The following is a 26475-nucleotide window of genomic DNA, read 5'->3' as shown; positions in this document are numbered from 1 at the left end:
GTCATGTAACTTCAATGGAACTACCACAAGAAAGTAGCTGGTATACTCCAGGAAAATAACCAGTAAGACTCCTGGAAAGTACCTTGTAAATTTTGGAAATCAACCTCTAAGTTAAAGAGCAGCACCTACTAAGTTCCTTGAAGGTAAACTGTAAGTCCCAGACACAAGTTAATCTAAAGACCACATATTTAGATTTACTTGATACCATTTGTTTTAACAGCAGTGGAGGATTTAAATTAACTCTCTGCTGTTAAAAGGTGAAAGTTCATTAATCGGCTGATAAAAACTGAAAACTCTGAATGTCTTCGACTTTTCCTGCAGAGACAATATTTACTTTGGACTCTGCAGCATTTCAACAGTTAGGGCATGGCCAGGTTAAAGGTGAAGAAACACCTGAAACCTGTAAAGCTTGTTGATTTAAGCGGTAATCTGTCACCAAGCTGGATTATAAGGAGATGGCTGAAAGCTTGGCTGCCGAGGTTCTTTCTTAACTCCCTTACTGTCCTGTTCTCCTTTATTAATATTATAAAACCTCAGGAAACACCAGGATTTTCTGATTATTATAAAATAACTTATTTCTATGTTTACTGAACCTTACAAAGACCCACAGAATGACGTTTAAAAAGGAGAAATATTGGTTAGACTACAGGTTTCATGGTTTTATAGAGATGCGATATTTCTGATGAAATTGTAATTTCTATTTTTTGCAAAACTATTCATACCTCTTCAAGATTTTCCCATACTTTCATGTTACAACTACAAATTATTGTGCATTTTATTGGAAGTCAACCATGCAGACAGACACACATGTTTTTGGACAGTGGGAGGAAGCTAGAGTACCCGGAAAGAACCCATGCATGCACTAGGAGAACATACAAACTGCACTTCTGGTGTGCAGCATGGTTCTATCAGCTTTGCACATACAGAGTACTATATTTGCCCATATTTTTGTTAAATATCTTCATGTTAGTTGGATGGAGAGCGCCTGTCAACATTAATCTTTACATCTTTTACAGATTTTAAATAAGAGTTAGGTCAAGACTTTAACTGGGCCACTTTGACACATAAATATCACAATAAAACAAATTGTTATGTTACAAAATGAGATAAAGTTGAATTCTGCAGGGCACTGCACCTTTTTATTTAAAGTTAAAGAAATCAGTATCAATAAAAACACAATAAAAGCATACAATAATCTCATTTTTAAACAAATACTTTTAAATTTAGGATAACGCTTAATTTCTGTTAACTTTGCTGTTTAAATAAATAAAATCCTGAAACTTTAAAGTACTTAAAGAATAATTTGTTAGCTCTATAGAAAATAGCATAACTTACTCTTGGTATGACTAGATTAGTTTTGGTTTGGTTTGAATTTCCGAACACACGTCTAAGTGATTTATAGAAGAATAAAGGAGTGATATAATACATGTATGCTGGGTTTAGATATGTTTTATTTTATGGCCACTGACTGCTATATTTCAGACAGGAAATATTCTCTATGAGGCCTCGAACACACGTTCAGTCAGTATTTACATACAGTTAGTTCATGGTTGCTGAAGACAAAGCTATTTGTTGCAGTGCAAACGGTTTAATCAGGCTTTTAGTGATCAATGCTTTTAGAACAGGCAGCTGCATGAATAATTCAGGTGCAACGTTTGACCTTTTCATACCAGTTATGGCCACGAGATGGCAGTGAAGTTCCAGATAAGGTTTGACTTTGTGTTGTTTTACATTTCTTCTGTATTTTGCATTGAAGATTTCAGTGTAACAATGATCTGAATCATATTTTTTATTTACTTTTCAACAAGAACATATTTTTGTTTACATTTTTATTCACTTAGAAAGCCATTTAAATCCTTCTTTATTACTTTACAATAACATAATAAATATATATTTTTTATTCTTTATACCTATTTAAGTAATTAAGTGACTAACAATAATTATATTTCACTTTTCAAAATGAAATCAAAGTGTTTCATAGTAAAAATTCATAAAGTTTTGTAATGAGATAACATGTGGAAAAATACAAATATTTTAGGCATTGAGAGCAAACGTAATAATTTTCTCAGTCAAATTAACGTTTTGTTTTATTGTAGAAGAAAGACAAAGGACTGCATGCTGTGGGGCATAAAAAGTTGTATTTATTCATTGTCAACAGTGTAGCTCATCTGTAAGCATCAAGGTAAAAGGTCTTTAGATGATTTATATTTTAAATTAAGCTGAGTATATACATGTTCAAGAGTGGGTTCACTAGCAGCAGGAAAATATTAGCAGGCAGGGAAGCTTTACTCCTTCTTAAAACTGGAAATCACTAAAAGAAAAAAACAGCAAAGCGAAAAATAATTAGATTAAACTTCTAAATCATCTTCAAGTGTTTCATGAGTTAGCATTTTATAAAATGACTCACCGTTTTGGACCCAGTTACTTTTGGGATAAACACATATGGGTCCATTAACTGTGTTGAATCTGAACATGGAAATAAACATGTTAATAACATGTTGGTGGGTTTCTGCACGTTCATGCTTTAAGACAACCAGAGCGAACTTACATCACTGCCCTCACACAGGGAGATCTGGCAGGTTGCTCGTAATAAAAAGTCCCAACAACTTTACTGCTCAGGTCCCTCCTGGTGACGTCGAGACAGCAGGGACGATTCTTCCCGGTCGGATAGTGAGCTGAGAACGACACCAGGAGAGAGACTGTATTGAAACAACAGTTTAGGCCAAAAGGATTTTAAACCCGAGCCGCACAAGGAAGGAACTTGGACCTGCAAATGAAACTTTAGCAGAACCAGGCTCATTCTGACTGCTCTCGTTGAGCCTGGTTAGTGACTGAATATGGTTGGAATCTGTTGTAACTAGACCTGTCTATATGACTGGACAGTAGCAGTAGCAGTTTTGGTCACAGCGTTGCCTAACAGCAAGAAAGTCCTGGGTTCGAATCCAAGCCTGGGGTCTTTCTTGCATGTTCTTGCCTGGGTTCTGTTCTGGTACTCCAGCTTCCTCCCAGATTTCAATAACATGACTGTTGGGTTAACTGATCTCTCTAATTCTGCTTAGTGCATCGTTGTCTGGCCCACGTTTCTCTGTCTTAAATGGTAAATGAACTGAACCTTATAGCACCTTTGCAGTCTTACAGACCACTCAAAGCTAGAGCCACATTCACCCAATCACTAACGCTCACACATTCATACACCGATACGCAGATCGGTAGGCAACTTGAGGTTAAGTGCTTTGCCCAGGGGCACATCAACACATGACAGGAGGAAGCTGGAAAAGAACCCACAACATTCTGATTGCAAGACGACTACGCTTCCTACTGAGCCACAGTCGCCTCACTCTTGGCTTGTGATGGACTGGAGAAACGATTGCACAGGTCTGCACATACATTATATTTCCTGTTTTACTCTCATCAATCAAATGAAAATGAATCAATTTATAATCTGGTGGTTTCTGCTGCTGCTGCTGCTGCAGGAAGACACTTCAATAATGAACCACAAAAGGTTTAAAAAACAACAGAACAGGGGAGAATAAAACAGTAAGCTAATAAAAAACTAAACTGTCCTGAACTGATGGAAGAAAAGCAGAGATCAGGTGAGGAATAGCTACCTGCAGAGGACTGAATGCATCGACACACAGCGAGCAGGAAAAGCCCCACAAACAGGATCTTCATGGACATTTTGAAAATCAGCTGATAGATGCTTCAGACTCTGACTGCAGGAGTTGATCCCCGTTCTGGTATTTATGGGTACCATCAGCATTGATCATGTTGGGGTGATGACGATAATCTCTTCATGGTTTTTCAGGTTATGTGTGATTGTTTCAGTCTTCATGGTCTTTCTTTCACACCTCCTCCCCATACAGCAGAATCTGTTCGTCCTTCGAACCACACACTTCATCTCACTGACATGTTTCTGAGAAACAGCCTCACACGTCTTTGCAAAACGTCAGCATGTTGGTTGGTGGTACCTGTTTTGCAGTGTCATGGGTAAGCAGTTTAGATGCCAGATCATTTTTGTTTTTTTATTTGACTGGTGTGTTTATGTAATTGTCCAGCTTCCAACTGCAGACGTACAGATGCTCCAGGAAAGGACTCTGTTGACACAAAGTTTCGTTGAACAAGGGAGGATTTTATTTTAACCAGGCCCACAGATCAGTGAGCCAATCTGAGGGAAACCGAACGTCAAAGAATCCGTTGTTCTTCAGTCACAGCCTCTTTTATATTCCTCCAGACAGCACATACATGTTACCATTCATAGCATCCTCCAACATATAGCTCTGACTTAAGCAAGGTTTTCTCCACAAACACATTTTCCCTATTTTTTATCCCTTATTCTGTAGTTTCTGAGTGTTACTAAGCTTGGTCCAAGCTTGCATACCTCGCCTTTTTGTGGTGACCTCCAACTTAAGGCTTCTGTACTAAAGGCCTAATCTATTATCAACAGACACGGACAAGATATAAAGCGCACAAAGGTTGTTGATAATTCTGAAATTTATTCTTCAAATTTGCACAAAAACTTCTCAAACTAGATTTTAAATGTAGTTATTGTTGCCAGTTACTTCACCTTTACTTCTGAGCAAAATCAAGTCATATTTATACGTGATTAACTGTTTTAATAACCTAATTCATGCTGCTTTCATGCTTATGTGAAAATTCATTGAAGCTATAATCAGAGCAAAAAGCAACGACCCTTAAAGAATTTAAAACTTAATTTAAAACTTGTTTTTGTAAGGTTTTAGGGATTTTTCCTAGAATTTAAATCCAGCTCCATGTGTTTTTAATCCAGTTCAGATTTATGCTCTAAAGTGTGGATGAAGACATTTTGTCAGGATGTTCTGTTCTGAGTGCAGCTGATCAAGACACAGGAAGTCACAGAATATCTTCTCACATTCAGAAGGTGTAATATGTTCACACCAAATTCAGAGCCTTGCAAAAGTGCTCGTTTCCCTTTAACTTTTAAAAAGAAGAAACCTGTAAGAAACAAGATACATTTAATTTTTGCAAAGTATTTTTGAATTTGAATAGAATAGAATTTTTCTCCTTTAGTTCAAGAACAACCACAGATTTGAATCCATTTAATTCGATTTTTAGTTTTTTTGACAGGCCGTCACATAATAGTGCATAATTGTCCAGTTAAAGGAAATGGTATTTTTTGACAAGTAAAAATCTGAAAAGTGTTCAGCCCACCTAATTCTTTGTTGAAATGAAATTACAAATGATAGATGCATCTTTTGCATCTATCAGTTTAGCACAAAGAAGCTAAAATGTTTCCTATTCTTTCATTCAAAATACGTCAATCTCATTCCGATTGAATGGAGAGCATCTGTGAACATCATTTTTAAAGTTTTGCCACAGATTGGTAATTAGATTTAGCTCTGGACTTTGACTAGGCCATTCTAACATATGAATATGCTTCGCTCTAACCCATTCAATTGTAGCGCTTCATGTTCAGGGTTGTTGTCCGTTTGAACGTGAACCTCCACCTCAGTCTGAAATCTTCTGTAAGCATCTAGGACGTTTTCTTCCAAGATTGTCCTGGATTTAGTTCCATCCATGTTCCTATCAAAAAATCCAATCATCATCTTTATTATCCTAAAAGGGGGCAATTGTTGTGCAGCACTGTAGATATAAAAAACACAGTCAGTCTGCTATAACACCATACCATACATGTGAAAACCTATCTTCAAATCAGGGAGTTTACAAAGATCATTAATTAATTAACTGCAGGAACAAAGGATTTAATAAATCCTATGATCCTATAAATTTGTCCTACACCTGAGAAGAAGGTACCTGCATCCAGAAGGAAGCAACTGGAACTCATCATTAAGGGGGTGATCCTGTTGCACCAGTATACGCTTTACTTTTAGAGTGGACCTAGTCTTGTACAGGTGAATGAGGTCCCCAAGGTTTATTCCAGCAATTTTTGTACATAATTTTGTGATATTCTGAAGTCTATTCCTATCTTTGGCAGTTAAAAGTCCAAAACAACAGACAATATTAAAAGTAAAACAGACTCAATAAAACAAGAATAGAACATACACATAAAAGTGGAATTCACATTAAAACAACGACGCTTCCGATAAAAAACATCCTCTGATTAGTCTTTTTGCATAATAGGTCCACATGGGGTTCAAAAGCCTATCATCAATTACTGTTCCCAGGTACTTGTAGTTATTTGTAACTTTGACTTTTATATCAGAAATTAGAACTGGTTCTAGTACAATACAGTTCCTCCTGAAGTCCATAACAACCTCTTTTGTATTTGAGATGTTAATCTCTAAAAATGAGGACTAATCAGTGAACCTCCTGACCGCTGTCCCGTGTTCAGGGTCATCAGGGTGTTCAGGGTTATCACTGCTGATCACTGCTGATGACCCTGAACTCAACGAACTTCAGGGTATGTCGCTGGGGATGTTGACTGCGACAATAGTCATTGTACAAGATGAAAAGGAGAGGAGACAAGACACAGCCCCGGGGAGACCCAGTGGAAGAACAAAACCTATTTACCTTCATCCGTTGAGACCTGACTGTTAAGATGTCAATAGGTCAACAATTGAGGCCAGGGTCACAGCTAGAAGATGGATCTAGATGCAGTTAAAAGCAGAAGGGAAATTTGGTGAAGGTTTGTATACCCTCTAGAGGTCTTAAAATCAGGTTTAAATGTGGAAATGGCATCCTCCACACTCCTGCCAGTCCTGTAAGCAAACTAAGGTGGATCCAAGTTACCTTTAGCCTTAGATAAAATAATCTGCTTTATAATCTTTTCAAATTATTTCATAACTAGCAATGTAAGCACAATGGGTTGGAAATCATTCAGAGTGAGGTGCTTTGGTCTTGGGAACAGGAACAATAAGAGAGTCCTTCCAAAGCCGAGGAACTCTGTGAATTTGAAGAGACATTTAAAAAATAAAGCAGAAGATATCTGCTAATTGGAAAGTACAATTCTTCAAAATGCGCCCTCCAACACCGACGGGGCCAGGTCTTTTCCTTTCTTTTTTTTTGTGGAAACGTTTTGATACAGGGAGGGGCCCCAATAATTATTGATTAATTACTAAGTAATGATTTATCAGGTTAAAATCCCCCATGACCAGACTGGGTGAGTTCAAGGAAATCCTTTGTAGGTGCTGCACAGTCCCCACTAAAGCCTGGGTAGGTAGGTCCACATTGACTATAGGATGTATACACTCACCGGCCACTTTATTAGGTACACCTTTCTAGTACCGGGTTGGACCCCATTTTGCCTTCAGAACTGCCTTAATCCTTCGTGGCATAGATTCAACAAGGTACTGGAAACATTCCTCAGAGAGTTTGGTCCATATTGACATGATAGCATCACACAGATGCTGCAGATTTGTCGGCTGCACATCCATGATGAGAATCTCCTGTTCCACCACATCCCAAAGGTGCTCTATTGGACTGAGATCTGGTGACTGTGGAGGTCATTTGAGTCCAGTGAACTCATTGTCATGTTCAAGAATGAAGATGAATGACATGGCGCATTATCTTGCTGGAAGTAACCATCAGAAGATGGGTACACTGTCGTCATAAAGGGATGGACATGGTCAGCAGCAATACTCAGGTAGGCATTAATCCTCTGCTGCATGCCACCTTGTCTGCCATACTTCCTCAGATACCAAGACTTGCATTCCCAGTGCCAATCCTACGTCAAAGTCCCACCAGTCCAGATCATATCCACGGGAAGCACCAGGGTCCATGGTACCCACCCTGGCATCCTGCAGGTGGAGAAGGAACCCCCTGCAATATTGCAGACAGACTCGGTACTCATATAGTCCAAACGGATAATAGGCCACGCCCCGCATTGATAAATCATTGCTGTAGCTTCCCTATCTTCACAGATAGTAAGGGCAAATATATATAAAACAAATAAGTTTAAAAAGATATGTACAAGTACACAAGCAATGCCCAAGCACCGCACGCTCCACTATGACTGCCTGTCGCCATAGACCAGTGCCATCTGTACTGCTCTATGGTGACAGCTCTGACCAGTCTCCTTGTCCCTGCTGAAGGAAAGCATCCTCGCAGAATGTGCTGTAACCACCTTGTTTAATTATGAAGATGATGTGTTCGGGGTGATGTGCAGTGCTAATTTTGCATGTAGGCCAAAAAGTTTTATTTTGGCCTCATCTGACTATCTAAGGAAACCCAGCAGATTGCATCCAGTCAGTGACTTGCAGCATTCACTCCTCCTGGATGAGCTTGTAGAGACAGTGGACAGTCACTGGCGTTGACTTTGCAGCAATCCGTCATACTGAGCATGCATGAAGCGACAGTGGAGAGGACAAACTCCCTTTTAACAGGAAGAAACCTCCAGCAGAACCAGAACCAGGCTCAGTGTGAGCGGCCATCTGCCACGACCGACTGGATGTTTGAGAGAACAGAGCAGAGACACAAAAAGAACAAAGAAGAAAGTGGTCTCATTATGTCCTCCAGCAGCCTAAGCCTATAGCAGCATAACTACACAGATAGTTTCAGTTCAGATTATTTAGTTAAACGGCGCTTATTTACAACAATGTCATCTCAAGGAACCTCACAAAGGGTCCCACTGATGGTCATTGTTATACTAAAAACCACAATGATTGGGATACCTCCCTCTGTCTGACTGATTATAACCATTGGAAAAGAGAAGGAGGTCATACAGGTAGCAGAAATGGAGGGTGTGTTTGCACCTCAACCATAACTGAGCCGGTTTAGGCTAAACCTGACTCCACCTTACTCCATCCAACAGGGAGGGAGGAAGATGCAGACAGAGGGTTCGCATTGGGTAACACAAAATTATTGGGCTGTTGCTGTGACCTCTAAGTAGCATTTATGACGATTCTGTAGCAGTGAAGCATAAGCTCTGGTGCGTCATAGTTACAACATTCAGGTGGAAGAATTTTTTAACATATCAAAAAAAATCTGAGGCTGCCTGATTTCAATGGAGATTAGACTATGCTTCTGTGTTAAAAGCATGTGAAGGTGCTGGAAACCCAAGGGGAACATCAAATGGTGTGATCAGGGCTATAGTGGCCAACTGATCTGAAGAAAACTGTGAAAAAAATAAAACTCTTTTATCATATTTCTGTCACAAGCATTACATTATATCCTCAGGAAAGTGAAGCAATTTGTGAGAAAAGTGGAAGATTAGACAGCAACTTTCCACATCCTGGAGCTTCGTAAATCATGTGACTTATGACGAAGAGAAATTTAAGTATTTCACTGTGACTCAGCACTGATCGGCAATAAGAAATATGTGAGTGTGTTTTTAGGTAGGTGACTGAAGAGCCATATTTAAAACATGAAAGTCAATTTAAATTTTTCACACAACGTATAAAACTGCTCACTGTTTCTTAAATATGATTATCCTTCAATGTTTTTTTTAACAAGTTAGACGACATCCTGAGTCAAAATGTCGACACACTGCTGATAATAAAATACAAAAATGGAAGGAATTTCAAAAAAAGGCCTCTTGGTCATATTTTCTAATATGTAAAAATCCCTTGACAAGAAATTTAGACTTACAGCAGACATGAATATTAAGATTAAAAATGACCAAAAGACAGTTAAAATTAAGAACAATTACATAAAATCTAAAAACTCTTGAATACATAAATGAAACTTAGGATATATGAGTGCACACAACATAAGAACATTCAGCTTTGGCTCAAACAGGTGGTGTTTCAGAGATGGAGATTTAATTATGCTGGAGTGTTTGATGGCAACTAAAACAAATGTTAAACACTGTAGCTAAACCTTAACCTCTACCTGCGGTCTGAGGTTGGCTGAAGAACAAACGGAGGAAGAAGTTCAGAAAAAGCTACAGATGCAATGCGTTGAAGCCATGTCAGAAACAGAAGAAGTCTTGTTTGCTAGCGATCTAACATTTAATAAATCCATCTGAAGGATGCAAACCTTAATGTCTGGAGCACAAGCACAGGGAAGCGTGCAAAGATTTGTGTGAACCACGCCACATCCACAGGTCTCACAACAAGGTGACCCAGACTCTTGGAGGTTCGTATTTCTCTTCCTCATATTTTGTCAGATTTATTTAGATTTTTTTTATGATGTCACACAAGGAAACAGTGTCCCTCTTTCTAAATCATCAGAAGAAAAGCTGTGACATGTTCTGGACTTTCCCAAATTATTTAATCTTGGTATATGTAGACGCCTGAATTAGAAGTTCGTAACCGACCTAAAAAAAGAAACGTTTCTTTATGTGGTGTCTGTAAATATTTTTAATTCAAATAATATAAAAATGATTAATAAACAGAAGGTTGTTTAACATTCAACAATTGATATCCAAGGTTGTATGTTTTATGTTTGTTACACCGTTCAATAAAACTTCGTAGCTCAAGCTTTATCTGGAATTTCTTTTGCTTTTGCAGACAGAAAATTTTTTAAGATGAAGAAAACCAGACATAAATTAAGATCAGAGAAACATTTATTTCTAAATAATGTTGTCATGTCTGTAAAACTTAACTTTAAAGTGAAAGTGAACAGCTTAAGACATATTACCAATATCAGCACTTTTTAGCAATTATTACAAAGTTTTTAAGATTGAAATAAATATAAATATACTAATAGATTTTATCTTCTTCTGTAGCTGCACATCTCATCTAGTTTAATAAATTAATTTCTTCAAACATTAAAATAAACTAAATATTTAATTTAAGTTATAATTTAGTATAATTCTTTCTTTAAGTTTTCCTAACGTTAGTTTTGAGTAGCATAGAGACAAATAAATAAATTTTGCTGTTTGCTTTTCATCAGCTGGTACTGGAGGATATGCACCTCTACTGGTCTGTTGCTCCAGAAAATGTCTCACTTGCTGTGATTGTGGAGGTAGAAGAAAAGAAGGATGGAGATGATGAAAAAGAAGTTAGGGTTGATGATGAAGGAGGAGAAGCGGTGGATGTAATGATGGAAAGGAGGGAGGATGATGATGATGGCGAAGGGGACGAACCGACCACCTGAGGAGTAGATGACTGAGCTTTTGCTCTCCTGTCAGAGAAAAAATGAAAAGCAAAAAATGTATATGAGTTTAAGATTTAGAGAAAGATGAAGGTTAAAGGGAATAAATGGGATCTTTGGTGTTTATACCCACATGAATTCCCTAATTTTCCGGGACACCCAGGGAGCTTTAAGATAACTGCAGTAGTGACCATTCTTTGTGGTAAAGCTGCAGGAAACAGATGAATAGGTTTCTTTATTTTATTGTTAAATAAGCAGAAGATTGAAAAAGAAAATTAACAGAATAATTTTGGTCCTAAATGATTATTTGCTTTTAAATGTCTTTGTTGTTGAATAAACTGATTTCATGAAAAGTAATTTACTGAAAATATATGACTAATATTTGAGCATATTTAGTAAATGCAGAAATGATCGTCATACTTACATGACTGCTTTGACACATGGAGGATTCAACCTCTGGATTTGATATGATATTATTGGTTCTGTTATCTCTCTTGTGCCAACACTCTTACAGCAAGTATACAGCTTCTCACCTGAGAGCAAAAAAGATTAAATATTTTACTTTAAAAGGAAGGAACACATAGGTATTTGCTTCTAAACCATGATCAGTTTAAGTTTGACCTTACCTTGATGTCCCGAAGCCGCCTCCACGATTATGGCGACCAACACACTCATCAACAGGCTGCAGTTGACCATTTTCACAGTCAAGAAATAAATAGTAAAGAAAGTATTTTTGGTTGGTCAGTCGTCCCACTTCCTCTCTGAAGACCTCAGTGAACTAGTAGCTCTGAAGAAAGACTGTATTTGAAGCTATAAAAAGCGGAAGTATTGCCTCTAGTTTGTCATCATCCGGGTTCTCTTCATCCACATAATTCTCAACGTCTAAGTCATTGAAATGATGATTTACAAATGAGTTCTCAAAGATAAATCAATTGTAATACATGAAGTATTTTTATCTCATTTCATTCCTCATCATGTGGGTGTCGGGACTTCTTGGGAAATCAGAGGTCACACTGGTGCCAAAACTCTAATTTACATACAGACATTACTAAGCAGAAAAGCAGTCAATCTGTAACAAAGATTAATACTAACTTATTAAAAACAAGTTAAAACAATTAAGGCTTTTAAGGTTTGAATTTTCTTGTTTTGTGGAAGTTGCATTTGTGTCACAACAGATTTGGCAATCAGTGTGGCTATGACTGAGTGTAACGCAGTCACAATGTTTTCCATCCCAGAAAAACACAAACAAGTCATAACATTGACAACTGAACACCTTCACACAACACTATATATGGTTATCAAAAACTGTAATGCAGCAGCTTGATTGGTTTAGTCAAGATATTCACATGGAGCTAATTAAGGTAAAAGGACAGGATGAATCCACCCCGCCCAGCTGATCCGGTGGACCATTACAACCTTCAGGGAGGCTTCAGGCACTTATTTTTCAAACCCAAACTGGTCATTGTTCCAGGGTTTTAAAACCTAAGAAAGGAAAGGCCAATCTCCATGTTGCCCCAGCTGTGTTGCTAGTATCTTATTTTGGAGCTGGAACTAGAACCAGTGCGGTGCTGTTGGGCCAACTCATGGAGTTCTTTGAGTCTTGTTGCCTTGTTCAGCTTCGGGCCTGGGTTCAGACAAACATTGTTGGTCTTTATAGATGGGAAAAAATTAATTAATGGAGAATGAGGATGACCTCATGTGAAGGTCAGACTTTATCCGTCCAGCATAAAAAGTTTAAACCGGATATTTATTCACACTGTGTAAAGATACATAAACCCTTACGTTTTATCGCTATGCGGCATTAAATCCGGCTAACGTTTTCCTGTTTTAGGTCAATTAGGATCACCACATTTCCGTCTATTTGCTAAATGCAAGAATAACAAAGAATCAGATGTTTACACACGTTTCATTAGTATTTAGTAGAACTGCCTTTTAAATTGTATGACATGGGTCAAACGTTTTGGTTTTCCTTCTACAAATTAGTTAAAAATCTGACCCATTTGTCCTGACAGGACTGGTGTTACTGGGTCTGGTTCATAGGCCTTGCTCACACACACCTTTTCAGCTCTGCCCACAATTGTCCATAGGGCCGATCTCAGATTTTTGAGACGGCTAATCTCAGCTTTAACTATAAGGCTGATGTCTTGTGATGCTGTTTCAATATGCTCCCATAAAGTCCTTTCCTCATGCTGCCATCTATTTTTAGAAGTGCACGAGTGTCGAGGCGTGGTGTGGGGGTGGATCCCAGAATGCAGACAGCAGGCAGAGTTGCGGTGAGTAAGGTTTTAATTAACAAAAACGTACTTTCGTAGATGGTGGCAGGCAGGCGTGAAATGCAGGCAAGCAGACAAGGACAGGTGTGGTAGGACAGGGTTGGCAGATGAAATGTTTCTGTGAGGAGTAAACAGAATGAGGAGTATACAGGGGTTGGACAATGAAACTGAAACACCTGGTTTTAGACCACAATAATTTATTAGTATGGTGTAGGGCCTCCTTTTGCAGCCAATACAGCGTCTATTCATCTTGGGAATGACATATACAAGTCCTGCACAGTGGTCAGAGGGATTTTAAGCCATTTTTCTTGCAGGATAGTGGCCAGGTCACTATGTGATACTGGTGGAGGAAAACGTTTCCTGACTCGCTCCTCCAAAACACCCCAAAGTGGCTCAATAATATTTAGATCTGGTGACTGTGCAGGCCATGGGAGATGTTCAACTTCACTTTCATGTTCATCAAACCAATCTTTCACCAGTCTTGCTGTGTGTACTGGTGCATTGTCATCCTGATACACGGCACCGCCTTCAGGATACAATGTTTGAACCATTGGATGCACATGGTTTGGTAGTCCTTGGCAGTGACGCGCCCATCTAACACAAGTATTGGGCCAAGGGAATGTCATGATATGGCAGCCCAAACCATCACTGATCCACCCCCATGCTTCACTCTGGGCATGCAACAGTCTGGGTGGTACGCTTCTTTGGGGCTTCTCCACACCGTAACTCTCCCGGATGTGGGGAAAACAGTAAAGGTGGACTCATCAGAGAACAATACATGTTCCACATTGTCCACAGCCCAAGATTTGCGCTCCTTGCACCATTGAAACCGACGTTTGGCATTGGCATGAGTGACCAAAGGTTTGGCTATAGCAGCCCGGCCGTGTATATTGACCCTGTGGAGCTCCCGACGGACAGTTCTGGTGGAAACAGGAGAGTTGAGGTGCACATTTAATTCTGCCGTGATTTGGGCAGCCGTGGTTTTATGTTTTTTGGATACAATCCGGGTTAGCACCCGAACATCCCTTTGTGATACATCACAAAGACTTGCTGTCTTGGTCACAGATGCGCCAGCAAGACGTGCACCAACAATTTGTCCTCTTTTGAACTCTGGTATGTCATCCATAATGTTGTGTTCATTTCAATATTTTGAGTAAAACTGTGCTCTTACCCTGCTAATTGAACCTTCACCCTCTGCTCTTACTGGTGCAATGTGCAATCAATGAAGACTGGCTACCGGGCTGGTCCAATTTAGCCATGAAACCTCCCACACTAAAATGACAGGTGTTTCAGTTTCATTGTCCAACCCCTTTATATTGACCATGGTTCGGGTGAAACGAAGAGACTGATTGCATGGTGCAGGTGGACCGAATGAAGCTGATAAGCTGTGGAAGGAGTGAAAACAAAACATGGCAGGAACTAAATATTACTGGGAGATGCTTTTTGCATCCAAAACTTGTTATATTTTGAGTCACAGAACTCCTCTCCTGCCTGAAAAGTATAATTGCTGACAATCCCAGGGTGTTTATATTTGCATGTAACTGTTTGAATAAAAGAACCAGATACCTTTAGGTATATGGACATTGTACCCAATGGTCTGGATGGAGCTTGCTGGTGCTTCTTCAGCCTCTCTGCCTCTACCAAATGTCTAATTTACTGCATTTGTTTCCACAAAGGTCATAGATGCTCCTGTTAAGACCTGGGGGGGTGTCCCAGGGCAAGTTCACAATGTCTCCAATGGTGTCCAATGTAAAACACTTCAATAAACCATCATTAACACTGTAAGAGGGCCCTGACCCCTTACCTGTTCCTCTTTTTGTGTCTGTAAGTAAAATGCCTTGTTCAGGTATTGGTTCAAATGATTTCTGGATGAGAGCTTGCTTGGGCTTCTTTTACCTCCATACTTGTCCTCATGATGAGCTTGCACTCCAGTAGGTCCACCTGGATGCCTCAACCCACCATGATGACCTATTAAGTTTGGAGATTCTTTTTTTCTTGGTTTCTAAAGACCTGGTTGTTGAATACCTCATGCAGTTTCCTTGGGCTGCTCTTGGACTTGTTTCTATTAGTCTTGATCTCTACTCTTCCTCTAATTGCGACACATCCAGCTCAGCCTATACTATCCCCATCATTCCAGTCAACACCAGAAGAAAAAGTAAAAAAAAAAAAATAACGCATTACTATCACTAGTATCACTATAATACAGCTAGAAAGAGACATTTTTTACTTGTGTTTTTGCATGACCCTGCAATGGAAATTCATAGTTTTACTTTCATAATCTGCAGCTCTCGACTACTGACTTGTACCTCAGGTTTTAGGATTTTTTGCATTCATGGGAAGGAAACCAGAACATAAAATGTAAATGAACAGATATTCCATATAAATCTTAAGAACATTTATTTGTGTTTTTTTGCAGATGTTTACCACAAAGAACAAAGTTAAAGCTTTCAAGTTCTCCAGAACATTTTCACAAACAAATGAGTGAGCTGACATACAGTTACTCCAAATGTTTATAAATACACAAGGTAATAAATATTATCCTTTACTGCATCAAAACAGCAAATTTTGCTTTACCAAATAAATAATTATGTTAAATTTATGAAAGAAACTAAAAATCCTATAACAATTTAATATAGCTAATGAAGTTCTTCAAGTTTCCCAACCAAGACGTTCGGCGTTGATGGGTAATCGGTTACTTTGCAGCTTCAGTTCACCACATGGTGGCAGAGGACATGGAGGACTCTTCCTCTTCGTTTCCAGAAAACGTGTCTCCAGATGTCATGGTGGAGATGTACGTGAAGAAAGGAGAGGAAGAAGAAGGAGGCAGGTTGGAGGGTGAAAGGGGGGAGGCGGTTGATGTTATGATGGAGAGAAGAGAGACTGGTGATGGTGATGAAGAGACCACAGATGGAGTCTTTGACAGAGCCTTTGTTCCCCTGTTGGAGGAAAGGTTGAAAGACAGATGAATGAAGTGTAAACCAGGTCAATGAATGACATTAGGAGCGTTTGTGCAGCAATTTTAAACCAACCTCAATTCTTGAATCTTTCTTTGAACCCAACGAACTTTCACTGGAGCGCAGTAAAGACTAGTTTCTGTCTGAAAGCTGCAAGGATAAGAAATATAAATGATTAGAATGCACATTATGTATCAATGGATGTTGTAAACTCAACATCATTTAGGAAAACTTTGAAGAATAAAACCTAACTCAATAAATGAAGGGGAGCGTCATAAATATGTTTCCTTTTAATATTTTGCCAATTTTGATTAAAAATCATTAAAAGTCTCATTTCATGTGAAACAATCATTTGATTTCCAACACTTGAAGTAAAGTAGAAAAAACATCTACTTACATGATTGCATTGATGCATGGATAATTAGCCGGCTGGCTCAAGTATGCCAAGATTGGCTCCGTGATCTCATTTTTGTTGACTCTCTTACAACATGTAGCTAACTTCTCAGCTAAACATGGAGATCAACAGCTTTAAGTGTCAAATAATTTAACGTTTAACAAAAAACAAAAATCCTGTCACAATTTCACTTTCAATTCAGTCTTACCTGCATGTCCAGTAGCGACCGACAAAACGATGACGACCAACGAACTCTTCAACAAGCTGGCAAAGTTCACCATTTTCACTATCAATAAATATGAGAAGAAATGCTGAAGAAAGTCTTTTCTGTTGGTCAGCTGGCTCTGTTCCTCTCCGGGAAGCTTGGTGAACTGACGGCTGAATGGAGATAGCCGCTACTTAAAGGCCGAAAAAGCAGAAGCAGCTCTTCTGATTAGTCATTTTCCAAATCCGTCCAGCTTTATCATGTGAAAGAATGAGATGGAAATTCTACGGGAATTCTACCAAGTGACCGAAAACTTAACCCTCCGGAAGCACTTTCATCATAAGGTTTTGTTCGGAAAGTTCAGTCAGAAATAAGGAGTTCCTCCCTGTGTGGGTGTAAGGAAACCCTAATAAACCAGAGGTCATACAAACGGCAAAACCTTTGTTCACATATTCATTAGGGGATTAGGAAATAAAAATGTTCGGAACCAGGTGGGGCTGCATGGTAGAACCGTCTTTAGCACCGTGATCTCATGGATGGTTTATTTGATTCAGGCCTTTCTGTTTGGGATTGAGGCACTGTGTTACAGTTGATAGCACTTTAGCCTTGCAGCACGAAGGTCCTGGGTTCGACTCCCACCCTGGGGTCATTCATGTTCTCCTAGTGCATGCTTGAGTTCTGTCCGGGTTCTCCAGCTTCCTCACACAGTCCAGAAACATGACTGTTAGGTTAATTGGTCTCTCTAAATTCCCTCTAGAATGAATGTGTCTGCTTGGTTGTTTGTCTCTGTATCAACCTGTGATGGACTGGCAACCTGTCCAGGGTGTACCCTGCCTCTCGCCCAATGGCTGTTGGAGATCGGCACCAGCCACATCATCGACCCGGCAAGGAGCAGCGGATATAGATGATGGATGGATGGAGTTGGCATGTTATTCTTGTACATGCATGTTTTTTGTTGCCATATGGCCACTTTATTATTTATAATTTGCAGTTTTGTTATTTTTAGATATAAAAGAAAGCTGTCTGCAAAGGGATATACTACAGTCCGTACCTGTTCTGTCAGTTTGACAGCAGATTATTTGATGGACTTTTCGACCATCTAATTATCATCTACTGTAAACATGATTCTGTGACTCTGTGAATTTTATTTTTGAGCAGGGGTTCCCTCATATTTAGATTGCTTTTGTAAGGTATCATGTCTTAACGGTTAATTATGCCAAACTGTGTGTAAAATAAAGTCTTCAGAAAGCAATATATGTGTAAATGAAATTATTTTTGAGTTTTTGTTCAAACTTATATAATTGAATTTAATTTTGTTTCTTTATATAGTGGCAGTGCACAACACATGTCGTCTCATTGCACTTTACATCAAACAGTCAATGCAATCCAATCATGCAGACAGTTTTCAAGTCAAGTACATACATTCTAGTTTGATCCTAGTTATCAAACAACGCAGTCAAGGTCAGATTATTATTCAAATTGGTTAAAACATTTTCCCATCTGCAGATTGCATCCAGTCAGTGACTTGCAGCAATCACTCCTGGATGAGCATGTAGAGACAGTGGACAGTCGCTTGCATTGACTTTGCAGCAATCCCTCATACTGAGCATGCATGTAGCGACAGTGGAGAGGAAAATTCCCTTTTAACAGGAAGAACCCTCCTGCAGAACCAGGCTCAGTGTGAGCAACCGACTGGTGATTTGAGAAGAGTAGGGGTTCTGAGTCCATGTAGGGTTTTTGGATATTTTTGTTTTCCATACACGCCATCTCCATCTTGACTCCATCTCTGTTTAATGACTGAGAGCATGAAATCTTTTGGGGCTTTTTTATACTTGAGATAACCTGGTGAGCACCCTTACATATTTAAACCCTAGATTTGATAAATGGTTGACCTGTTTGTAATAACCTAAGTCTCATCCTTAGAGACAGGTTGACATAGGCTTTTTGTTTCCCTGCAGCCAACAGTGTTGAGGGATTAAAGAAAATAAAAACTACAGACACAAAAAATGAAAAATCCAAATCAGACGTAATTTGGTCCACATGCAGATCGGTGCTGGGAATGTAAAAGACCTGACTTGGCATGTCCACAACAGACACCACAGTTCACAAGTGTTGGGAGTGTGCATAATATTTTACAGTCATTGATTACAGTATCTGGTAGTTAGTCAGAATAATGTATAACCGTCACCAAGCAGTAAATGCATTGCACAGCATTATCGTCATACACGTGGCCAGTAGCTTGTTACTCTTTTAGTGCACTTAAAGAGGAATGGAGTACAGATGTAACGATATCACGGCATTTAATGCATTAAAAGTAATAATGTTACCAAGGAAAACCTAAAAAGTATCTTCTACATCTTAATTTATAACATATGGCAGAGACAATCCATGTTTTAAATGAATGATAAGAATCGTATTGTTTAGTTTAAGTTAATATTTGTAGAATAATTTACCAAATCCTCTTGCTCCAGTTGATAAGAGGATGAAATGTGTAACAAATTGAAAATACCTCCAGACAAATATGCATGTTCAAAATACCATATGACCTGGAGAAAAGCCATGCGTGCACATGAACAACATGTCAGCTTCACATGCAGGCTTCAAATAAAGTGAAACTTAATTTCATTCAGTCTCAAAGGGTTTAAGTCAGTGTAACGAACAGCATTGTTATAAATATTTCAGGATCAACATTTATTTGCAAGTCCTACAAGTGCTACTAAGGAGAAACATAACAATTGTTCTCCCTAGATATATTTAAGGCTTTTTCCACAATGAACTCTTATTTAATTTTATTCATCTCTAAAAAAGCGTACATTTGCACATAGAAGTTGCATTTCTGGCTCTGACTGGCATAGTGAGACGAGTGATAAGAGCTCAATGGAGGAAATGCCAGTCACTGAGGTTAAATGGAAAGCCACACAGAAGAGAGACAGGAAATGACTCAGCGTTGGATCAGCAGAACCATTCACATGATTTAAGTTACGTTTGTCATGTTTTTGCAAGATCTTCAGTTTTTGTCAATGAGAAACAAAGCCAAAAAAAAGTTGAGTGACTGTTTGAGCCAAAATTTATTTTATTGATTTGAACAAAACTCACATCAACTTACAAGGTGCAAGTGATTCTTGACTCATTTTAAAGAAAGTTTTCTTGGTTAAGAATTGAAACAAAAATTAAAATTAATCACTTCAGACAGTGATTAATTTAAGCATATGATCATTTCTTTACCAAATGATTTCAGTGGAATAACTATCATCGTTGTCATCAGCTTTAGTAAAGTAGGGACAAATTTCTCAGAATAAAAGTTTAATCTTCTCCGAATCCTCTGGTTTCAAGATGTTCTTCAGGTCAGAGTTCAGTACTTCTCTTTTTTTGTTGTTTTACAATTTGTCGATCAACACTGAGCAAAATTGTTAATTATTGAACATTAAAACGGTAAATGAAGCAGCCTTTTGCAAAAACACAATTTGTTAACATTTCTGTTGTTGAATCCATGATGTATTCTTATCAGTCTCAGTTATGAAACCCATCTGTTCGTATCTGAAGGAGTAAATTATTTTACTTTATCAGGAGCCATCTTATTGTGTACTTTGAAGTGTATAGTGTAAAATAAATTAGATTTCTACATTTTGAAAACACATTTATTCTCACAGAGACGATATTTATTTAATTCTGTTTATTTAAAGTGCTGGTTTTAATCTTATTGATGGATTAAAACTCAGTTACCTACATTTCAGTTTGATTTTTGTTATAACAATTGCAGCCGAGTTCGGTTTGTTATTCCAGCTGATAAACAGTTTTCTGTCTGGGGAAGCCCAGCCGACTGCATCAAGTGGCTCACTTTTCAGCAATCCCTCGTACTGAGCATGCATGTGGCGACAGTAGAAAAGAAAACCTTCAGCAGATTCTAGCTCAGTGTTAGCGGACATCTGCCGCGACCGACTGACGGTTTTGGAGGAAAGAGCCGACATGTAAAAAATCCTGGAGTACTTTCCATGTACACTGCTCAGAAAATAAAAGGAACACTCAAATAACACATCCTAGATCTGAATGAATGAAATATTCTCATTGAATACTTTGTTCTGTATTAAGTTGAATGTGCTGACAACAAAATCACACAAAAATCATCAATGGAAATAAAATTTATTAACCAATGGAGGCCTGGATTTGGAGTCACACACAAAATTAAAGTGGAAAAACACACTACAGGCTGATCCAACTTTGATGTAATGTCCTTAAAACAAGTCAAAATGAGGCTCAGTATTGTGTGTGGCCTCCACGTGTCTGTATGACCTCCCTACAACGCCTGGGCATGCTCCTGATGAGACGGTGGATGGTCTCCTGAGGGATCTCCTCCCAGACCTGGACTAAAACATCCGCCAACTCCTGGACAGTCTGTGGAGCAACGTGACGTTGGTGGATGGATGGAGACATGATGTTCCAGATGTGCTCAATCAGATTCAGGTCTGGAGAACGGGCGGGCCAGTCCATAGCTTCAATGTCTTCATCTTGCAGGAACTGCTGACACACTCCAGCCACATGAGGTCTAGCATTGTCCTGCATTAGGAGGAACACAGGGCCAACCACACCAGCATATGGTCTCACAAGGGGTCTGAGGATCTCATCTCGGTACCTAATGGCAGTCAGGCTACCTCTGGTGAGCACATGGAGGGTTGTGCCCCCCTCCAAAGAAATGCCACCCCACACCATTACTGACCCACTGCCAAACCGGTCATGCTGAAGGATGTTGCAGGCAGCAGATCGCTCTCCACGGTGTCTCCAGACTCTGTCACGTCTGTCACATGTGCTCAGTGTGAACCTGTTTTCATCTGTGAAGAACACAGGGCACCAGTGGTGAATTTGCCCATCTGCATTGATGTGCCATCCTGGATGAGCTGCACTACCTGAGCCACTTGTGTGGGTTGTAGAGTCCGTCTCATGCTACCACGAGTGTGAAAGCACCACCAACATTCAAAAGTGACCAAAACATCAGCCAGAAAGCATCGGTACTGAGAAGTGCTCTGTGGTCCCCACCTGCAGAACCACTCCTTTATTGAGTGTCTTGCTAATTGCCAAAGATTTCCCCCTGTTGTCTTTTCCATTTGAACAACAAGATGTGAAATTGATTGTCAATCAGTGTTGCTTCCTAAGTGGACAGTTTGATTTCACAGAAGTTTGATTTACTTGGAGTTATATTGTATTGTTTAAGTCTTCCCATTATTTTTCTGAGCAGTGTAGAATCATTCCTAAATCACATGACTTTTTAGGAATCAGCGTCTTAGAAAATCAATATGTAAACTACTAGTAATTAGACAAATGTATTTTATGATTATTTACCAAAAAGAGACTGTGTAAATGTAAAGGCCTTAATACCCAATATAGATTTAAACTTGTTTGATCTTGTAAAATGTTTTAATTTATTTCTGCAAATGTTTAATGGATAGAAAATATTTTTTTTTAAAATGGGGGGTAACTGTAAGTATGTACAAGCATTAATATTTCTTGACCAAAACTTAAAATTTTCCTTGAGATTTGTAGCTCACATTATTTAAGATAATATTACAGGCAAGAGTGCTTTGTTTGGATAAAAAGGAGAGCAGAAAGCAGAAACAAAAGCAGAAGTAGAAGAAGGAATCTGTTGTCTTTCTTCTTAAGTTTCTGTCTAGTGTACTTCACTTTTACAAGGTGTATTTATGCAGAAGAACTGTGAGCTTTTTCCATTTGCATTAAGGAGTGTTTGTTACAAAGCATGCACAGTATTTTATAGTTAACAGCATGAAGACAGAAAACTGTGAGGTGGCACACACACTTTGAGATTAAATTTAACCGCTTTCCAGCTTAAAGTTTATCTTGAGCAGATGAAAATAAATCAAACTTCCTGTCTGACTTCCTCATTAACCGCTTCTTACTCTCAGTTGCAACACAACGGGTGTTTCAGAACGGTCTGTTTTCTTTTAATTTGGAGAATTTCCCTTTAAAAATAGACGATTTTAGACAAAACGTTTTTCCAGTCCACTTCTAAAATAAAAAAAAGACAAGAAATCATAGAATTGTCTAACTGTGGAACTGGAACCAGTGAACAGGTTGCATTGTGGTACTGTAGAAATTGCTTGTTAACATCAAACATCAGAGCTTTGGTTTAAAGAGGTTTTAAAAGGCAAATATATTTACATTATTATATAAAGAGCTATCTGTTTCTGCATTTCTCCCTCACGTATAAATAGGAGTGCAGAAAAGCTGAATTTAGTCTCTCCAGGTGCTGTATAGGTATCTTTATATTCTGTTTGGGTCGAATTTTTCAGCCTGTTCCGTTTTCTCTAATCTCTGTTACTTTTTTTTTACTTTTACGTCACAGTATTTGCTGCGGAACAGATAAACAAGGTCATGGACTTCCAATTAACCAATTTTGTGAATCCGACATTTTTATTTCTCACTGCAATTTTGTAGTCCAAGTTTAAACACGGCGCAAGGTGCAAGTGGGTAAGTCTAAGTGTTCATTACACCATAATAACACACAATTGCAATGCATTCATTTGAAGGTGTTATCTTCATTGTCCTCTCACTCGGGTCAGACAAACTACATCAGTGGCTGAACGGGGTGGAGTGAAATGCTCTTTGAGGGGGGCGAGGTGTGGAGGGCCACAATAGCATTCAAAGGGACCACAGCACTACGAGTTGCTCTCAGACACACCTCAGAGGAGCCTGTGGAGCTACAATAACAAGGAATTCATACCTAAGCATCGCTGTTTCACTTTATATAGACCACAACTGAATGATTTCAGTGTGAAAAGGAAGGTTTAAAAGCATGATGCGTCCCCTTTAAGAATATATAATTCATGAGAACACTTAACACTTACAATTGGTAGCACTGTTGCCTTGCAGCAAGAAGGTCCCGGGTTCAACTCCCGGCTGGAGGGCTTTCCGCATGGAGTTTGTATGTTCTCCACATGCATGCGTGGGTTCTCACCGGGTACTCCAGCTTCCTCCCGCAGTCCAAAGACATGCCTGTTAGGTTAATTATTCTCTCTAAATTGCCCTTAGGTGTGAATGAGTGTGTGCGTGGTTGTTTGTCCTGTATCTCTAAGTGTTGCCCTGTGATGGACTGGCGACCTGTCCAGGGTGTACCCCGCTTCCCGCCCATAGACTGCTGCAGATAGGCACCAGCTTCCCCGCGACCCACTATGGAATAAACGGTATAGAAACTGACTGACTTAACTTAAAAAAAAATACACTCCCTTAAGTACATAAGTAGAACACAGTTTGTTTACATGCAGTAGTAAGAGATTAAATGGCAACATGTTGATCGAATTGACATCAGAATTTACTAAGAGCCTGGCGTGAATTCAGGTTTTAACCACAGCACTTTTAGTTCTCATACATTTTACATACCGTACACGGTGCTGGAGTTGGTAGCACTGTTGCCTTGCACCTAGGTTTGAATCCCGGCCTGGAGACTTTCTGCGTGGACTGTCCATTTTCTCCCCATGCTTGCACCAGTTCGCTCCAGGCACTCCAGCTTCCTCCCACAGTCCAGAAACATGACTGTTAGGGTAACTGATCTCTCCAAACAGTATGAGGGTGTGTGCATTGTTGTTTGTCCTGTGTGTCTCTATCTCGCCCTGTGATGGACTGGCAACCTGTCCAAGATATACCCCGCCTCTAACCTGACTGCTGGAGAAAGGCACCCTGCCCGCATAAGTGGGTAAAGATAATGGATGGGTACGTGAAAACGTTGAAGTAAAAGTATGTATGTAAGTTTCCATACTTGTTTAGCAATTAAATGCTACTAATCTATCAAAGACTGATTAATGCAATGATTCAATTTTACAGTATTGCCTTCAGTTATTTTAGTAACGTTTAAAAAGTAAATTTTGCATGTTAAGTTCATTAAAGGACATTTTTAAACAAACCGCACAACTTTAGGCCATTTTAGTTCTTTATAGTAAAGCAGTTCTTTTAATACTTCTACTCACACATGGCAGGTCACACTCACACAATAACCATGCAACAAGGAAACCAAATGTATTAATATCTAGATGGTGACATGACCCTTCTCATTTCTGAGACTTCTGAAATCATTTTACAGCACATTGCATGAAAGGTTCCCTTTCTGAGTTCATTCTTTCTAGAATAAGATTACTTTTCATTTGTTATATGTGCTGCACACAGGCTAGACATCTTCCTTTTCCTGACTCTGAATTCACACTTATGTAGTTTGTGGCTTATCACACATGCAGAAAGCTGTTGCAAAAGAAATTGCCAAGTTTGATTAACCGGGGGAATCGTGCAGCCCACACATGGGCCAATGATGACTTTCCTTCAAATTGTGGAAAGTAGGGGATTTATGAATACAGTAAACAAACTCAGCCAAAATGTCAAGTGAAGTCTGTGCATGGTGATCTATCAACATGTTTGTGAGAAAGTGTGAATCGTACAGCAGAGGAACTGCTTCTAACAACCGTTCTTTTCTTTCGGTTTCAAAGTGAATACCAGGACAAAAAAATAACACATCTGCTTAAAGAGAACTGTTTCATTGTGCCTTTAAACTTTTATCCACATGTTTAGAAGTAAATTAACTCTTTGCAAGTTTAGTAAGTTTAGCAGTCCTGAAAAATACACTGGAATGCAAAGGTAAAGTACGTGGAGAGGAAATGGCTTCTTTTGTGGCAGAAAGTGGAAGTTGACATAATTGTAACAGACAAGTTAACAATGAGTTCACAATGGGAAACTGGCAAAAGGTAGAAATGACACAAAACCTTCAGGAAAAGATGTCATGTTTAATGAGAGTGGCCCTCCAGAACTGGCCACCACCACCCTTGCAGGTCTTCTTCTCCAATTAGGATTTCCTCCTCAGTTTAGCTCCATCCCTGGACAGGCTACCACCACATGACCAAGAGTTAGTCAAACAAAAAATCATGAAAGTCACTGAACCCTTTGTCACTGAGTTCTGACACTATGATGAGGACAAGTTTCTCCTCGGATCCCTCAGGAACAGGATCATGGGGCGGTTTGTCCTTGAACCCCTCGTCACTGGATTTACAGGCCAAGACAAGGACCAGTTTCTTCTTGAACCCCTGAAAGGCTTTGGAGCCACGAACTGGAGGTTGAGTGTCCTCCATCCTGTCAGAGGCATCTGGCTGATCCTCAGGAGAAGGAACAACAGCTGGGGCGTCTGGCTGACCCACAGCGGAGGCTGTAGCGACATGAGCAGGGATCGAGGCGTCGCAGAGACTCACAGTGGCAGGAGCAGGAGCCGAGGCATCTGGCTGACCTCCAGGCGCATGGAGGAGCTCAAAGAGGAAGCCACACAGAAACCCAAGAAGGAGTTCAGGAGCAGAAGACCAGGTGTTGGCTGGATCCCCGTTGATTGGAGTCGAGGCATCCCTCTGTGGCCTGTGGAAGAGGTTGAGGCAGACTCCTTAGCACTGTCCTGGAGGTGTGGCGTGGGCTGGTCTGCAGCTTTGCTCTGGAGACGTGACATGGGCTGAGCTGCAGCATCGCTATGGAGGTCTGAGGTGGATGAAGGTGGGCGGCAGTAAAATAAACTGCTGTCTCATACTCCTCTTCCATCTTCCTCAATGCCACGCACAGCTGAGGTGATGGATAGAGAAGACTTTTTTTTCTTATTTTTAAGTCCTTGATCTGCAAAGCAAAAAACCTCAACCGCTTCTCCAGTTCGTC

General features: G+C 39.5%; 2 protein-coding genes across 2 annotated transcripts; both read right to left on the bottom strand.

Annotated features, from left to right (window-relative positions):
- Positions 1-2119: 2119 nt before the first annotated feature.
- On the bottom strand, positions 2120-3792 carry LOC124858268 (C-C motif chemokine 2-like). Its single transcript, XM_047350224.1, has 4 exons — positions 3609-3792; positions 2549-2675; positions 2408-2466; positions 2120-2311 (listed from the first exon to the last, which is right to left on the bottom strand). Exons 1-4 carry the CDS (start codon positions 3676-3678, stop codon positions 2286-2288), a joined length of 282 nt encoding a protein of 93 aa, XP_047206180.1. The 5' UTR covers positions 3679-3792; the 3' UTR covers positions 2120-2285.
- Positions 3793-10423: 6631 nt separating this feature from the next.
- On the bottom strand, positions 10424-16968 carry LOC124857894. The gene is made up of 10 exons (XM_047349455.1): positions 16801-16968; positions 16596-16704; positions 16274-16348; positions 15959-16180; positions 15141-15193; positions 13276-13362; positions 11598-11711; positions 11396-11504; positions 11105-11179; positions 10424-11001 (listed from the first exon to the last, which is right to left on the bottom strand). Exons 1-10 carry the CDS (start codon positions 16871-16873, stop codon positions 10794-10796), a joined length of 1125 nt encoding a protein of 374 aa, XP_047205411.1. The 5' UTR covers positions 16874-16968; the 3' UTR covers positions 10424-10793.
- Positions 16969-26475: the final 9507 nt, after the last annotated feature.

The sequence above is a fragment of the Girardinichthys multiradiatus genome, chromosome 21 (genome assembly GCF_021462225.1).
Source record: "Girardinichthys multiradiatus isolate DD_20200921_A chromosome 21, DD_fGirMul_XY1, whole genome shotgun sequence".
Lineage (NCBI taxonomy): Eukaryota > Metazoa > Chordata > Actinopteri > Cyprinodontiformes > Goodeidae > Girardinichthys > Girardinichthys multiradiatus.
This window is presented reverse-complemented; position numbering and strand designations above follow the sequence as displayed.